At 39.5% G+C, this 18,224-nt stretch overlaps 1 protein-coding gene across 3 annotated transcripts in view; it reads left to right on the forward strand.

Annotated features, from left to right (window-relative positions):
- Positions 1 to 18,224, forward strand: part of FBXL2 (F-box and leucine rich repeat protein 2) — a 164,304-nt gene that overhangs the window by 93,527 nt on the left and 52,553 nt on the right. For 2 of the 3 annotated variants that reach the window (XM_044252769.1, XM_044252770.1), the window contains exons 3-5: positions 2,627 to 2,681; positions 3,183 to 3,257; positions 8,905 to 8,999. In XM_044252769.1, the coding sequence (XP_044108704.1) occupies positions 2,627 to 2,681; positions 3,183 to 3,257; positions 8,905 to 8,999 (225 nt within the window). The remainder of the gene's footprint in view (positions 1 to 2,626; positions 2,682 to 3,182; positions 3,258 to 8,904; positions 9,000 to 18,224) is intronic. The other variant, XM_044252771.1, reaches the window with a different exon arrangement.

Below are 18,224 nucleotides of genomic sequence, written 5' to 3' on the forward strand. Positions count from 1 at the left end.
TAATCCCAGTTAAAATTCCATAAAGTTTTCCTGTGAAAATTGGCATGCTGATTCTAAAAGGGAAGAGGAAATTCTAAGAACCAAGAATAGCCAAGGTAATATTAAAGAACAAAGTTGAAAGACTTAACATTACCAGACCTCAAGACTTATAAAGCTTTATAATTAAAACAGTCTTATTGGCACAAAGGTAGACAAACAGACCAGTGGAATAGAATACAAAGTTCAGAAGCATATACACTCCTATATATCCCTTTATAGATTTGCTGATAACCAAGTTCCCTTTGCAGTGCTTTCCTAATGAAGGGTGAAGTTATCACATATGAGGTAGGAAGCAATTTCCAGGAAAAAAAATTGCTTGGAAAGGCTGGAACTCAATTTACCATGACTCTTAACTCCTCTATCTATCTTTGTCTCTATTGCCACTGTCCCACGCTCTTATTCAAGGCATTTATTTTATTCACTGAAACATGATTCAGGAATTCGGCTTAGGCTGCAGTTTGGTAATTTGGAGTCCTATCATGCCTATTTAATTTGTGCAAATTCAACTACATATATTTATGGGATGATGGGAAGAGGGAAAATAAACATTAAAGGCAATCTGCTTTTTCATTCAGTAACCATAAAATTTGGTAATAAGCTTGAGATGAATAATGTGAACTTTTGCTCCAGCTGTTGGTTCTCATGTGTGGCTGGATGTGTGAGCATTTTGCTTCAGTTAGTGTGATCCTAGCTTTCAAAGACAGGTGTTTTCCATACAGCATGCTCACAAAGCAAAATTACTTCATCAGCTCTTCAGTTGGAAAAAAAAAAAAATAGCATCTAGTCCAGTCCTGAGGTGAAAACGGTTGAGTTTAACTTTCTAAGGCTGTATATGTAGTGGTCATAGACTTGGGCTCTCAAGCCAGACTACCTGGTTTTAAACCCTAGCTCTATTCTTACTATCTGTGTGGCCTGGGCAGGTTACTTAACCTTTCTGTGCTCTGTGTCATTCTCTGAAAAAGAGATAAACAATGTTGAGACTGTTAAATGACTAACATAAATTGTGGCTAGCACATAGTAAATACATAATCGAAGTTAGCTACCTTTTTAAATATCAGTGCAATTGTTCTTATAAAGAGGTGATAGAATGTGGTCTCCAAGGAGGTACAGTCTTAAGGGATTCTCAAGGGAAACTTGGCTAACTCCTTTTTCACCTAGGCTTTGACTTTAGAACCCAGCCCCAGCATAGTCTACCATATGCATTTCTCTCTCCGGTCCTTGGTCTTTTAGAGAGCTAGAATTGTGGCTCATAGTGGAATGGTCGTATGGCACAGAACATGGATGTTTGAGGCAGAAAGGCGTGTGGGTGGGGCAAGATGTATTTCCATAGAGGCAATGTAGGTTTGCAGGCACCTTGAAACATGTTTAGCATATACTTTAGTGCGTATTTTTAGCCATCAACATTTTCCTATATACAAAGTTCCATTGCATCTTTTAAGGTCAGTATAGCCCTTATGTTTCTATTCTTTACTTTTCAGTAGAAAGTGATTGGAGCCTGTATTGTAGAATGATACCTGTAGCATCACTAGCCCTGTGGTGCTGCTTGTGCATGCATTATTGTAGGGTACAATGCTCTAGGGTTTTGTGGATCTGCTATTGTTCCCTGAGCCCATGGATTTTCAACTGACCATTGATTGTTATCTTTGGAGAATTTTGAAGAACTTTATAGGTGGCTGTTTGCCATCTTAACTTTTCCCCCTTCTACACAGAGACGCAAACTCTCATATTTATCTCCCAGAACTATGAGAATTGAGATCCTATTATTGACCCTGACCTCATCCTCATAAACCTCTCTTCTCTCAGAAAAGCTGCGCTTTGTTTGCAGCTGTTACCGCACAGTGCTGAGACACACGCAGGTGTTTGCCGAAGTGCTATCATCAACAACTCAATCTCCACTGCCCGTGTTGGGACTTCACTCAGTCCCCTGACGTACTAACAGCTACTGCTCCCTCTAGGGGCACTACTAGGTTTTTGTTTACTTCTCTGATTTTTCTTTTCCTCATCTTTCCCCTTCTGTGGTCTTGGCTTTTGCTCAGCAAAAACTGGTCACTATAGAACTTGCCAATGAATGGACTCCATCTTTCTGCTCTGTGAACAAATACATCAAAGCCAAATGGGTTTTATCATTGAGTCTCTCTTGGCTGTGTTATTTGAGGCTCAGACATCTGAACCTGTTTGGTACATCTATTAACAGAAGAGGAGTTTGTACCATGTGCTAGGGACATTAGAATTAGAAGGATTTCGTTCTCCCCAGGCTTAGTGGCTAGGAAATTAGATTGTTGGTTTTTTAATAGAATAAATTATGATCTACTATCCCACGTCCATGTCATAGAACAAGTGACATAAAAGTTTAACAGGTTCTTTTTTTAAGGGGATTTGTGTAGTGAGTCTAAAACAGCTTTGGAACATGTGAACATTTGATATTTCATAGTAGTGTTGCAGAATTATAGTGATCTTGTGTATTTCAAATTGAGGAATCTTTAAAAAAATTATATCAGGATGGTACATTAGATTTTATCTTTCAAGTTGTAAATATCCTAAAATGTTAATACCATCTCATTTTTTTGTTTTTCCCCTTTCTTCCTAGAATATTTTCCTTCTTGGATATAGTAACTTTGTGCCGATGTGCACAGATTTCCAAGGTAGAGTATTAACCAGATTTTTATCAATCAATAAATATTGAGCTTTATTAGAATGAGTTTTAGTTTTAGTTCAAGCAAGCAGTTAACTTTTTTAAATTTAATGTTTTTAAGAAAGTGCACATGTGTGTCTGTGCACTAGTGGGGGGAGGGGCAGTGGAAGTGGGAGAGAGAGGGAGAGTGAGACTCTTAAGTAGGCTCCAGATCTAGCGCAGAGCCAATGCGGGCCTCAGACCCATGACCCCAAGCTCATGACCTGAGCCAAAATCAAGAGTTAGATGCTTAACCAACTGAGCCACCCAGGTGTCCCAAGCAGTTAACTTTAAATGTCATCTTTTACATTTAATATAACATGGTGTTAACATAATTCCATATTTGACTGTCCACTTAATGTATATCAGGAATAAAAGTTTGGAAATACAGAGGTTGAATCAGGACTTCCATTAACAGTCTCAGTGTATCTCTTTCACCCCCATCTCTCCTCCTCTGCCTCCCGCCCCCTAGGCCTGGAACATCCTAGCCCTGGATGGAAGCAACTGGCAAAGAATAGACCTTTTTAACTTTCAAACAGATGTAGAGGTAAGTTAGCTTTCTTTTAGACAACAGACTTTTTAAAAAGATAAGTAAACTGGTCACTTTTTCCTGCCTTCTTCTTTTGCTGCATTTAGATTTAATTTTTAAAAATATTTTATTTATTTATTTGACACAGAGAGAAAGATCACAAGCAGGCAGAGAGGCAGGCAGAGAGAGAGGGGGAAGCAGGCTCCCCACTGAGCAGAGAACCCGATGCGGGACTCGATTCCAGGACCCTGAGATCATGACCCAAGCCAAAGCAGAGGCTTAATCCACTGAGCCACCCAGGCACCCCTAGATTTAATATTAAGATATCAGAGTGTAGGAGAGAAGGAAAAAAACCTAGAAGATATCTATGTACATCAAGACCAAAATTCTGCTTGTATTTTGCTTTGGCTCTGTATCAGTAACAAACTACTTTCCCTCCTTGTTTTGTCTATAGCCTTGGTATTGCCACTTAGCTTTTTAAAGCCCTGAACCTGCATCATTAACACCCAGTTCAGTGATTTAATCTTAGCAGACTCCTGACAAATATTTATTGATCTGAAAGATCCACTGAGAATTCTAATTCAGCATCAAGAATGGAGAAATGGCAGAAGAATGGGTCAAGGAGTGAAGATGGAGACCTGAGATATCACTGCAGCTCAGCCACTTAAGCCATATTCTCTCTCAGTTCTTCAGTTTTATTGTCTATAAAATAAAGAGGCAAAAAAAATCCTCAAAAGTGTTTATAATTCTAGGATTTTCATGTATTTACCTGGAAATATGTGAATATCCCCATATAAGAGTGGTAAGCCTGACCAAATGAGAAAAATTTATTTTAAAACAACTTTTAGATTAAATATCAACTTATAATGAAAAAGAAAGAGTAAAGTAATCTTCACTGCACACAATATTTAGCTAGACTGGGATGCTTGGGTGGCTCAGTCCATTAAGCCTCCTGCCTTTAGCTCAGGTCGTGATCCAGGGTCCTGGGATCAAGACCCGCACCGGGCTCCCTGCTCTGCGGGAAGCCTGTTTCTCTCTCTGCCTCTGCCTGCCACTCTGCCTGCTTGTGCGCGCTCTCTCTCTCTCTCTCTCTCTCTCTCTTTCTGACAAATAAATAAATTTTAAAAAAATAATAATTATCTAGACTACTGTGTTAAGGGTGTGGAGATTCTGAAGTTTATCTGCCCAATGTTGGAAGAACCTTATTCATTTCTCATTTAGCCAATTCAGTTGTAGTCACGGAGTTGTATTTTAATCCAGTTTCTCATATAACATTTTCATCAAGTGTTTCTACCAAAGTGTATGTTTTGTGTCTTTTTTTAATGGATAAGGAGATAATCATGCTTAACAGTGAGATGAGCCCAAACAATTTCCTCTGAGTTATTTAACCTCGTGTTACCTTAGAAGAGCTAATGATCAGTTGTGGAGGCCCTTCCCCTCTTTCTCTAGGTTACTAGCTGGAGAGTGTCTGATCCCATATCAAACCAGTGGAGCAGAGCACCTGCAGCAAGTGGGGCCAAGCACAGGGTTTCCCACTGTGGGTTTCCTCTCATGTTGTGGTGTTTTGAATTGGGAAGGGTCAGGGGCCTCAGGGCTTCACAGCCAGCCTGAATACATAAGCGCTCAGTTGCTGTTTTGGACTGTGGTCCCTGGATTAGGAGTTCTTTAATGCTCTTTCCAGGCTTAATAGCAGTGATTCCACAGTGCCCCACCCAAACATGCTGACCTGTGATTCTTCTTCAAACTGATAATCTCTAGATCTTTGTTCATTGTGTTTACTTAGTGATGCTGAGAAGCACATTAAATTCCAAAAATTGTGGTCATTTCTGCTCACCAAAGGAAAGTCATTGTTTTTTAAAATTCTTGCAAATTATTATTTTTGTGGCTCTTACTGTCCCCTCAGTTTTCTTTGATGATTTTCCCGAACTATACAACTTTTTGAAAGGCATATTTAAAACTTTTAAATTCAGATTTTAAAAACTACTATTTCAAGTAAATAGCACTACCTTGTATATTATTTGATTTCAGAATTTGAGCTTACAGCCGATCATAGCTATATAAATACATTGTAGAAAGACTTAAGAGTACTTCCACTAAAGGAAAGATGAGTTTATGGGTAACCATTTATATAAAGAATTACATATAAAAACTTTTTGTTTAAAATTTTATTTATTTATTTGACAGAGTGAGAACAAGAGAGAGAAAGAGCATGAGCAGGGAGAAGCAGACTCGGAGCCTGATGCAGGACTTGATGCCAGGACCCCAGCCAGTTTCATGACCTGAGCAGAAATCAGATGCTTAACCAACTGAGCCACCCAGGTGCCCCTACATGTGAAAACTTAAAATAGATAGCGCCATATTAGTATTAGTCTAGCCTAATATTATTTAGTTCCTCTTTCGGGGCTAACAACTTGAATCCAGACTGGATTATGAATCAAGTGTTGGAGCCCCCTGTGTTCTTTAAATAGGATACTATTTAAATAGGATACTATTCTTTAAATTGGATACTCACCCCAGGAAGCATTCCATGGATAAACTGATCATCTAAAATTATTTCTTTGGGATGAAAATGATGATTTATGGGTATGTTGAGAGAAAGAGAATGTACCAAGGTTCAGGATTAATATACTAACTATTTACTATGTGCCTGGCACTATTTAAGTAGCTTACAAATATCCATTTAATTTTCTCAAAAACACCATATTGAAGAAACTGAGGCACAAAAAGCTTGAGTAACTTACCCAAGGTCATTCATCTAGCAAGAGGAAACAGTAGGGGGATTCCTGGGTGGTTCAGTCAGTGAGAAGGAAACAGTATGTACCATGAACACAATGTGACCGTTGTGTTTCAGAGAGAAAGTAGAATAAAGCATCCAGATGACAAGTGTACATTTTTCCTTTCCTTGAGCATCACTCTTTCCTGAATCAGTGTTGTTACCCTGATGTTTAGGCATTTTCCATGTCTTTAAAAGTTGGACATTTTTTGTCAGTGTCTTCATGGTTAATAAAGATTCCACCAAGCCAAAAATAAGAAATAACCAAGTAGCATGCTAATCTAAAAGTTATAACTCCTAAGGTCTCTCCATTTAGGCCTTATTTTTCTCGAAAGCTGTTCATTCCAAAATCTATCCTATCATACTATCATTATCATTCAACATACTATCTAAATGGATAATACACAGTCATTGACTTGAATTTTGCATTTGGAAACTCTGAGCTCATTTTTTCTTCATTGGAAACAGTACAGCAGAAAATTCTGAATGTAATTTTTTTTTAATCTGAGTACCAAAGCTTTTACTCCAAAGAAAGGAAGAATAGAAAGCTTATATAAATGTAACCAACTTGAAATGAGAAAAATATGTTGTGTACCTCATCTGTAGATGCTGGTATGGAGAGGTTTTCACTGTTTTATTTTTTACTTGAATGTTTATCTTAGATTTCCAAATTATAAGCTTCCCCACCTCCAGTGACAACCATTTATTAACTTAGGAAATACTCACGAAAGCATAAATAAGGCTGCTAACAATATCAGAGTGTAGATTTTCATCTGAAGATGTTAGCCAAGTAACAATATGTGTGAGCTTTGCTCCTGTGATCTTGTGGTTTGATATGTCCTAGTGAATGCTTAGTGCTTACAGTTCAGTGTCAAGATTGCCATGTTAGAAAGTGAGGATTAAAAAAAAAAAGTGAGGATAATAGCTTTTTTTTTAAAGACCCAAATGGTCGTCTTTCAGTATTTCCCCCCTTGTGGAGGAGTAGTTGTGCAACCTTTAGAATCAAGTAACTCTGTTAGAACTCTAACTCTACTACTCACTAAAGGGTAACCTTGGCAGTTTGACCATTTAATTTCTTTATTTGCTAAATGAAGGTTTGAATCCAGTCTGTTAATTGTCAAGATTCTCCAGAGAAAAAATTAATAGGGTCTGTATGTATACAAACACAGAAATTTATATTGGGGAATTGGATCATGTGATTATGGAGGCTGAAAAGTACTAAGATCTGCAGTCAGGAAGTTGGAGACCCAAGAGAGCTGATACAGAGCTCCAGTCTGACCTGTGCACCAGCAGAGCCCATGGGGTAGATTCCAGTCTGAAAGCTGACAAGTTCCAGACTTAAGAAGAACTGATGTTTTTCTGTCCCAGTCCAAAGGCCATGAAGGACCACTGTCCTAGCTCAAGCAGTCATGCATGGCAAGTTCCCTCTTACTCAGCCTTTTTTATTCTATTCAGGTCTTCACTTGATTGGATGAGGCCCACCCACTGCGACTTTTCTCTCTCTACTGATTCAAGTGGTAATCTTATCCAGAAATACCCTCACAGACTCATACAGAATACTGTTGGGCCAAATGTTTGCATATCCTGTGGTCCAGTCAAGTTGATGCATCAGATTAATTATCAAATGTTCACCCCTTGTCAACTTGGCACCCATATGTATCACCTTAAGCCATACTTAATCTCCAAATAAAGAAAATAACAAGGTCCAAATTCAACCTAATGTGGTACAAGTATCCAGTGTACAACCAGAAACACACTAACTCCTTCCTCAGAAGAAGAGAGAATGTCCTTGAGTGATGTTCACTCTTCTTCATATCCTGTATCTTAAATAGTATGATACAGAATTAATGATACTTAAATACTTGATATGATGTCAGTACATCTTATTTTACATAAGGGAACAGAAGAGGAAAGAAAACAAATATATTGGCTTTACATACACACATACTCATAACAAAATAAGGAGAAGCATTCATGACAGAGTTTTCATTTCTCTAATTGGTTGCATGATGGTAGTTGATATTTTCAACTGTCTTCTTCTGCTGCCCATTCTGTGCTCCCTTAGCAGCAAGCACCTCAGCTGGTCATGGTTCTCTACCTGGTATAATAACCCAAACCATCAATCCTGAAGTATATGGCCCATTGGTAGTCCTGCCTGGATTGATCTGTAGTTTTCCATTGACTTGAATCACAGTGCATGGTAATGTAACAAGAGATGACCTGAAAGATTTGTATTCCAGACATACTCTTCATTGTCTCCATTGTGGAGTAGTAGACCATGAAGTTGTTGGGAATAGTAACTGAGCCATAATAAGTACAAGAACGTGTTAAAATTGTGCCCGAAAAAGTGAAAGTGCTTTATCAGTGTTCATTTTTTTTCTTTTAATGTATCTGCCAGTATCCAGCCAAGTTTCCTATTTCAAAGCAAATGTGTTTATAGGTGATTACTAAGGAGCATGAGGGGGAACTTTTATAATACATTTTCAAACTTTTAGAGTGGTAATGTGTAGCTAAAATAGAATTTGTTTTTTTGAGCAATGTTGTTTTAGATTGCTGCTTAGCAGCCAGTGTTCCCACAGCTGACCTCAAAAAACCTTGCAACTGGTGCAGTAGCTCCGAGCCCTGAGTAGGGGAGGCCTAGCTCCAGGGTTAAAGCTGCCAAAATAAAGTGCACTAAGGTTTGGTGGGTTTTTTTGAATACTTAATGCTTTAATTGAAAACATTTTTCAATGCTTGCAGCTCCTTTAGGAACAGTGGAGTGTTGGAGGAATGCTCCAAAATGGCTTCATTACACCTGGAAAAAATATATTCCATTTCTAAATTTCAGCTTATCATGCTGTTAGATAAGCAGCATGAAAAATGATATTTTTTTCTGACTTTTTTTGATTCCAGGGTCGAGTGGTGGAAAATATCTCCAAGCGATGCGGTGGATTCCTGAGGAAGCTCAGCTTGCGAGGCTGCATTGGTGTTGGGGATTCCTCCCTGAAGTAAGTTGAATCCACAGTGACTCACTCTATCATGGCAGCTTGTAGCTACCTTGTTGTCAGCAAAAATATTATGTGCTCTTCTTCTGGTAAATTCTATGATAATTTGCATAGAGAACTAGAAGAACCATGACTTGGGAGTCAGCAGGCCTGGGTCAGGAATATGACTCTAGGACAAATTATTTCACCTCTCCGAGTATCCACTCTCGTCTACAAAGTGAAGGCGCCTGTAGGTGCTGCATGAGAGTGCCATGGGTATCACGTAAAGCAACGTATATAGAGTACCTGATGTGTAATAACATAATAGTTGACTCCGCTGTGCCTTTCTTCATTTGCTGATCTTCTAGTTTCATTCTCACAAGAGTGACTGTGTTTTTATATATTATACTACTGAAAATAATCCTTCCAAAAACTCCTTTAGCACACCTGGAATTTTGCTTCCTTGTGATAGGATGTAATTATCCAGTTATATCCTATCCAAACAAATGGTTGCCCACCTCTTCCTGGATAGCCATTGTTATTGGAACTATTATCAATCCACTGTTAAGGACATGTGCTTTTCTGGAGACAAGACATAATTAAAACCTTTATGTTCTTGGGGGTGGGGGGAGCAAGATGGCAAAGAAGTAGACCTAAATTACATCAGGTCCCAGGAATTCAGCTAGATAGTTATCAAACCATTCTGAACACCTACAAACTCAACAGGAGATTGAAGAGAAGAAGAGCAGCAATTCTGTGAACAGAAAAGCGACCACTTTACAGAAGGTAGGACGTGTGGAGAGGTCAGTCTAAGGTGATATAAAAGAAGATAGACTGTGGGGGGCGGGAGGACTGGCTCTTGGGAAATGAGAGAGCAGCAGAGCAGAAAATCAGAACTTTTAGAAGTCTGCTCCATGCAGGGTTGTCGCCCCAGTAGCTAGGTGGGGGGTGGAGTCCTCACTGAGACAGTGTGGTCTCAGGTCCCTCAGAGTCACAGAAAGACTGGGGGTCCCTGAGCACGGGAGAGCTCCCGGGTATCAGAGCAGAGAAGCTGGCTGCAGAGATGGAGCCAGGGAGAGGGCTCTCAGCTCAGGGTTGCCATAAACCATGATGCACTTCACAGTTGAGCCACTACTCTTCAAGCAGGGACCACACAAGCAGCAGATCCAGGGAGATTCACCTTCCCCTGGGAGGAACAGCATGAGAGTGCACTGCGGGAATCTGCGGGGTTTGGAGACTCCAAACGAGGCCTTGTACTAGAGATAGAAATGCTTGGTTATAGGCCAGGTGAGTACATAGTGCGCCCAGAGACCAGGGAGACAGAAGTGATTGACTGCTTTTCTCTGAGGGCACACTGAGGAGTGGGGCCCTGAGTTCTCGGCTCCACTGGGTCAGAGACTGGGAGGCTGCCATCTTCATTCTTGTCCTCCGAAGCTATACGGAAAGCATTCAGGGAACAAAACTTAAACCAAGAGCACACCCAAGGAGATTGCATAGCATGGCCCCTGGCAAAGGCTGTACAATTCCACCTCAGGCAAAGACATTTGAGAATCACTGTAAAAGGCCCCTCCCAAAGAAGATCAGCAAGAACATCTGGCCAAGGCTAAGTTTACTGATAAATGAGAATTGCAAAACTCCAGCACTAGGTGAATACAGCACATAGAATTCATGGCTTTTCCCCCATGATTCTCTAGTCTTTCAAAGTTAATTTTTAAAATTTTCTTTATTTTTTCTTTTTCTATTTTTTTAAATTTTTCTTCTTTTCTCTTTTAACCAATATCTTATTAATTCCTCTTTAAAAACCTTTTTTTAATTTTCATTTTTACAGTCATATTCTATCCCTTCATTGTGTTTAACCTTGTTTCTTTTTATATATACATTTTTCTTTCTTTAAATTTGTGGTATACAGTTTCAAATAACAGACCAAAATATACTCTAAATCTAGTGAATGACTTGGTTCTAGTCTCCTGCCTGATCATATTCTCTTTTTTTTCTAAATTTTTTTTCAATGAACTTGATTGCTTTTTTTGAAATCTTTAATTTTCACCTTTATAAATCATATTCCATCCCTTCATCGTATTTACCCTTATTTTTGTATATACGTTTTCCTTTAACATTTTGAGAGGCAGTTTCTTCTAACAGACCAAAATACACACAAAATCTAGGGTGTGACTCTGTTCTGTTCACCAGCCTGATCATATTTTTGTTTTCCTTTCTTCTGGGTTTTGGGTCTCTTTTGATTTCTTTGGTGTATATTTTTCTGAGGTTGTTGTTACCCTATTAGCATTTTGTTTTCTCACTCTTCTATTATTCTCTGGACGAAATGACAAAACAAAAACTCACCTCAAAAAAAGAGCAAGAGGAAGTACCAACTGCCAGGGACCTAATCAATATAGACATTAGTAAGATGTTGGAACTAGAGTACGATGATTTTAAAGATCATAGCTGGACTTGAAAAAGTGATAGAAGATACTAGAAAATCCCTTTCTGGAGAAATGAACTAAAATCTAACCAAGTTAAAATCGGGCTATTAATGAGGTGCAAAAAAAAAAAAATGGAGGCTCTAACAGCAGGGATAAATGATACAGAAAAAGAATTAGTGATATAGGGACACCTGCGTGGCTCAGTTGGTTGAGCAGCTGCCTTCGGCTCAGGTCATGATCCCAGGGTCCTGGGATCAAGTCCCACATCGGGCTCCTTGCTCGGCAGGGAGCCTGCTTCTCCCTCTGACTCTGCCTGCCTCTCTGTCTGCCTGTGCTCATTCGCTCTCTCTCCCTCTGTCTCTGACAAATAAATAAATAAAATCTTTAAAAAAAAAAAAAAAGAAGCCAAGAAAAATAGAAATAATTACTGGATCACAAGGAGAGAATTTGAGAGATAAGTGATACCATAAGATGAAATATTATTAGGATAATTAGGATCCCAGAAGAAGAAAGAGAGTGGGGCAGAAGGTATATCAGAGCAAATTATATTGGAGAACATCCCTAATATGGGGAAAGGAACAGTTATCAAAATCCAGGAGGCACAGAGAATCCACCTCAAAATCAATAAAAATCAGTCAACAGCCCATCATCTAATACTAAAACTTACAAGCCTCAGAGACAGAAAATTCTGAAAGCAGCTCTAGATAAGAAGTCTGTAACCTACAGTGGAGACATATTAGATTGGCAGCAAATCTAACCACAGAGACCTGGTAGGCCAGAAAGGACTGACATGATATATTCAGGACACTAAATGAGAAAAATATGCAGCCAAGAATACTATATTCAGCTAGACTGTCACTGAAAATAGAAGGAGAGATAAAAAGCTTCCAGGACAAACAAAAACTAAAAGAATTTGTAAACACCAAACCAGCCCTACAGGAAATATTGAAAGGGGACATCTAAGCAAAGAGAAATCCTGAAAGTAACATAGACCAGAAAGGAACAGAGACAATATACAATAACAGTCAATTTATAGGCAATACAAAGGCACTAAATTAATATCTTTCAGTAGTTATCCTGAATGTAAATGGGATAAATGCCCCCAATCAAAAGACACAGGGTATCAGAATGGATTAAAAAAAAAAAAAAACACATCGGGACACCTGGGTGGCTCAGTGGGTTAAGCCACTGCCTTCGGCTCAGGTCATGATCTCAGGATCCTGGGATCGAGTCCCATATCGGGCTCCCTGCTCAGAAGGGAGCCTGCTTACCCCTCTCCCTCTGCTGCTCCCCCCCACTTGTGCTCTCTCTCCTTCTCTCACTCTCTGTCAAATAAATAAAATTCTTTAAAAAAATAAAACAAAACATCAATATGCTGTTTATAAGAAAGTCATTTTAGACTCAGAGACACCTCCAGAATTAAAGTGAGGGGGTGGAAAACAATTTACCATGCTAAAGGACATCAAAGAAAGCTGGGGTGGCAATCCTTATATCAAATTAGGTTTTAAACCAAAGACTATAATAAGAAATGAGGAAGGACACTATATCATACTTAAAGAGTCTGTCCAATAAGATCTAACAATTTTAAATATCCATGCCACTAGCATGGGAGCAGCCAATTATGTAAGACAATTAATGACAAAATCAAAGAAACACAATGACAGTAATACAACCCCCTCACTGAAATGGGCAGGTCATTTAAGCAAAAGATCAACAAGGAAATAAAGGCTTTAAATGACACAGTGGACTAGATGGGCATCACAGATATATTTAGAACATTCCATCAAAGCAGCAGAATACACATTCTTCTCTAGTGTGCAAGGAATGTTCTCCAGAGTAGATCACATCCTGGGTCACAAATCAGGTCTCACTCAGTACCAATAAATTGGGAACATTCCCTGCATATTTTCAGACCATAGGGCTTTGAAACTAGAATTCAGTCACAAGAGAAAAGTTGGAAAGAATGCAAATACATGGAAGCTAAAGAGCATCCTATAAAAGAATGAATGGGTCAACTAGGAAATGAGTGAAGAATTTTTTGAAAGTTCATGGAAAACAAATGAAAATGAAAATACAACTCTCAAAAATTCTTGGGACACAGCAAAGGCGGCCATGAGAAGAAAGTATATAGTGATACAAGCCTTTCTCAAGAAACAAGAAAGAGGGGATTCAGGGCAGTTGGGAGAGAATAAATTAAACAAGGGATCAGGAGGGAGACAAACCATAAAAGACTCTTAGTCTCACAAAACAAACTGAGGCTTGCTGGTGGATAGGGGAGTAGGGATATGGTGGCTGGGTTATGGACATTGGGGAGGGTATAGGCCATGGTGAGTGCTTTGAAATGTGTAAGCCTGATGATTCACAGACCTGTAGCCCTGGGGCAAAGAACACAGTATATGTTAATAAAAAAAAGAAAAGAAAAGAAAAGAAAGAAAGAAACAAGAAAGGACTCAAATACAAAACCTAACTCTACACCTAAAGAAATTGGAGAAAGAACAGCAAATAAAGCTGAAACCCAGCAGGAGAAGAGAAATAATACAAATTAGAGCAGAAATCAATGAAATAGGAACCAAAAGAACAGTAGAAAGATCAGCAAAATTGGAGCTTGTTCTTTGAAAGAATTAATGAGACTGATAAACCCCAGCCAGACTTATCAAAAAGAAAAGAGAAAGGACCCAAATTAATGAAATCATGAATGAAAGAGGAGAGATCACAACCAACACCAAAGAAATACAAACAGTTGTAAGAACATATTATGAGCAACTATACACCAGCAAATTAGACAATCTGGAAGAAATGGAGGCATTTCTAGAGACATGCAAACTGCCAAAAATGAACCAGGAAGAAATAGAAAACCTGAACAGACCCATAACCAGTAAGGAGATTGAAGCAGTCATCAAAAATCTCCCCCCCAACCAAAAAAAAAAAAAAAAAAAAGAGCCGAGGGCCAGACAGCTTCCCAGGGGAATTCTACCAAACATCAAAGAAGAATTAGTACTTATTCTCCTGAAACTGTTGCAAAAAAACAGAAATGGAAGGAAAACTTCCAAATTCATTTCATGAGGCCAGCAGTACCTTGATCCCCAAATCAGACAAAGACCGCATCAAAAAGGAGAATTACATACCAATATCCCTGATGGACACAGATGCAAAAATGCTCACCAAACTACTAGCTAAGGGATCCAACTGTATATTAAAAAGATTATTCACCACGACCAAGTAGGATTCATTCCAGGGCTTCAAGTTTGGTTCAACATCAGCAAATCAGTCCATGTGAGAAAATACATTAATAAAGGATATGATACTCTCAATAAATGCTGAAAAAACATTTGACAAAGTACAGCATCCTTTCTTTTTTTTTTTTTTTTTTTTTTTTTTTTATACATTATGATGTCTTCCATAATTTATTTTAGTATTCCTGAGGTGTTCTTTCTTTTTTTATAATTTTTAATTTTTTATAAACATATAATATATTTTTATCCCAAGGGATACAGGTCTGTGAATCACCAGGTTCACACACTTCACAGCACTCACCATAGCACATACCCTCCCCAATGTCCATAACCCTACCCCCCTCTCCCAAGCCACCCCCTCCCAGCAACCCTCAGTTTGTTTTGTGAGATTAAGAGTCTCTTATGCTTTGTCTCCCTCCCAATCCCATCTTGTTTCATTTTATCTTCTCCTACCCCCTTAACCCCCCATGTTGCTTCTCCACCTCCTCATATCAGGGAGATCATATGATAGTTGTCTTTCTCCGATTAACTTATTTCGCTAAGCATGATACCCTCTAGTTCCATCCACGTCGTCGCAAATGGCAAGATTTCATTTCTTTTGATGGCTGCATAGTATTCCATCGTGTATATCTTCTTTTTTTTTTTTTTTTTTTTTTCCAATTTATTTATTTTCAGAAAAACAGTATTCATTATTTTTTCACCACACCCAGTGCTCCATGCAAGCTGTGCCCTCTATAATACCCACCACCTGGTACCCCAACCTCCCACCCCCCCGCCACTTCAAACCCCTCAGACTGTTTTTCAGAGTCCATAGTCTCTCATGGTTCACCTCCCCTTCCAATTTACCCAAATTCCCTACTCCTCTCTAACGCCCCTTGTCCTCCATGCTATTGGTTATGCTCCACAAATGAGTGAAACCATATGATAATTGGCTCTCTCTGCTTGACTGATTTCACTCAGCATAATCTCTTCCAGTCCCGTCCATGTTGCTACAAAAGTTGGATATTCGTCCTTTCTGATGGAGGCATAATACTCCATAGTGTATATGGACCACATCTTCCTTATCCATTCATCCGTTGAAGGGCATCTTGGTTCTTTCCATAGTTTGGCGACTGTGGCCATTGCTGCTATAAACATTGGGGTACAGATGGCCCTTCTTTTCACGACATCTGTATCTTTGGGGTAAATACCCAGGAGTGCAATTGCAGGGTCGTAGGGAAGCTCTATTTTTAATTTCTTGAGGAATCTCCACACTGTTCTCCAAAGAGGCTGCACCAACTTGCATTCCCACCAACAGTGGAAGAGGGTTCCCCTTTCTCCACATCCTCTCCAACACATGTTGTTTCCTGTTTTGTTAATTTTGGCCATTCTAACTGGTGTAAGGTGATATCTCAATGTGGTTTTAATTTGAATCTCCCTGAGGGCTAATGATGATGAGCATTTTTTCATGTGCCTGATAGCCATTTGTATTTCTTGATTGGAGAAGTGTCTGTTCATATCTTCTGCCCATTTTTTGATGTGTTTGTCTGTTTCATGTGGGTTGAGTTTGAGGAGTTCATTATAGATCCTGGATATCAACCTTTTGTCTGTACTGTCATTTGCAAATATCTTCTCCCATTCCGTGGGTTGCCTCTTTGTTTTTTTGACTGTTTCCTTTGCTGTGCAGAAGCTTTTGATTTTGATGAAGTCCCAGAAGTTTATTTTCGCTTTTGTTTCCTTTGCCTTTGGAGACGTATCTTGAAAGAAGTTGCTGTGGCTGATATCGAAGAGATTACTGCCTATGTTTTCCTCTAAGATTCTGATAGATCCTTTCTTGATCAAAACTCCTCAAAATGTAAGGTTAGAGGGTACACATATCACTCAATATCATAAAAGCCATCTATGAAAAACCCACAGTGAATATAATTCTCAATTCTCCTAAGGTCAGGAACATGGCAGGGCTATCCACTATCACCACTGCTATCCAACGTAGTACTAGAAGTCCTAGCCTCTGCAGTCAGACAATAAGAAGAAACTAAATGCATCCAAGTTAACAGAGAAGTCAAACTCTCACTCTTTGCAGATGATATGATATTTTATGTGGAAAACCCAAAAGACTCCACTCCAAATCTGCTAGAACTTGTACAGGAATTCAGTAAACTGTCAGGATATAAAATCAATGCACAGAAACAAGTTGCATTTCTATATACCAACAACAAGACAGAAGAAAGAAATTAAGGAATCGGTCCCATTTACATTTGCACCCAAAACCATAAGATACCTCAGAATAAACCTAACCAAAGAGGCAAGGAATCTGGACTCAGAAAACTATAAAGTACTCATGAAAGAAATTGAGGAAGGGGGAGAGTCAAGATGGCGGAGAAATAGCAGACTGAGATGACATCAGGTGGCAGGAGTTCAGCTAGATAGTTATCAAGCCATTCCGAACATCTACAAACCCAACAGGAGATCAAAGAGAAGGAGAGCAGCAATTCTAGAAACAGAAAATTGACCACTTTCTGAAAGGTAGGATGTTCAGAGAAGTGAATCCAAAGTGACAGGAAGATAGAACGTGGTGGGGAGGGGCCGGCTCCTAGAACCAGTGGAGCAACAGAGCACAAAATTTGAATTTTTAGAAGTCTGCTCCACTGAGGGACATCGCTCCAGCAGCTAAGTGAGGGTCCCTTCACAGGGACACTGTGGTCTCAGATCCTGCAGGGTCACAGAAGGATCGGGATATCTGAGTGTAGCAGAGCTCTCAGGTTTCAGAGCGGGGAAGCTGACTACAGAGATAGAGCCAAGGAGTGAGCTGTCAGCTCGGGGTTACCTTAAACTGATCCACAGCACAGTTGTCCCTCTTTGAGCGGGGAGCCCGCAAGTGGCAGATCCAGGGAGACTCACCTTCCTTTGCCAGAAGAGCAGAGCGGCAGGATCTGCTGGGTTTGGAGACTCCAAATGAGGCTGTGTGCCAGAGACAGAAATGTTCAGTCACAGGCCTGGTGAGCTCAGAGCGCAGCCAGAAACCAGGGAGACAGGAGTGATTGAGCGCTTTCTCTGAGGGCGCACTGAGGAGTGGGGCCCGACCTCTTGGCTCCTCTGTGCTGAAGATTGGGAGGCCGCCATTTTCATTCCAGTCCTCCAGAACTCTACAGAAAGCATTCAGGGAACAAAACCTCCCAAGAGTGAAACTGAGCAGATTACCTAGCCAAGACCCTGGCAAGTGTGGTGCAATTCCGCTTCAGGCAAAGACATTTGAGAATCACTACAACAGGCCCCTCCCCCCAGAAGAGCAACAAGAAATCCTGCCAAGACCAAGCTCACTGACCAAGGAGAACAGCAGAATCCCAAGGAAGGGAAAGCAAAGCATGGATTCATGGCTTTCTCCCCATGATTCTTTAGTCTTGCAAAATTAATTAAATTTTTAATTTTTTTCTTATTCTAATTTTTTAAACTTATCCTCTTTCAACGTTTTTAAACTAGTTTATCTTAACAATACCTTTCTTAAAAAAGAATCTTTTAAAATCCTCATTATTAGAGTCATTTTATTCCTTCATTGTATCTAACTTTAAATTTTGTATACATATAGGGTTTTTTCTTCTAAAAAATTTTGGGAT

This window comes from Neovison vison, chromosome 6 (genome assembly GCF_020171115.1).
Source record: "Neovison vison isolate M4711 chromosome 6, ASM_NN_V1, whole genome shotgun sequence".
Classification (NCBI taxonomy): Eukaryota; Metazoa; Chordata; class Mammalia; order Carnivora; family Mustelidae; genus Neogale; species Neogale vison.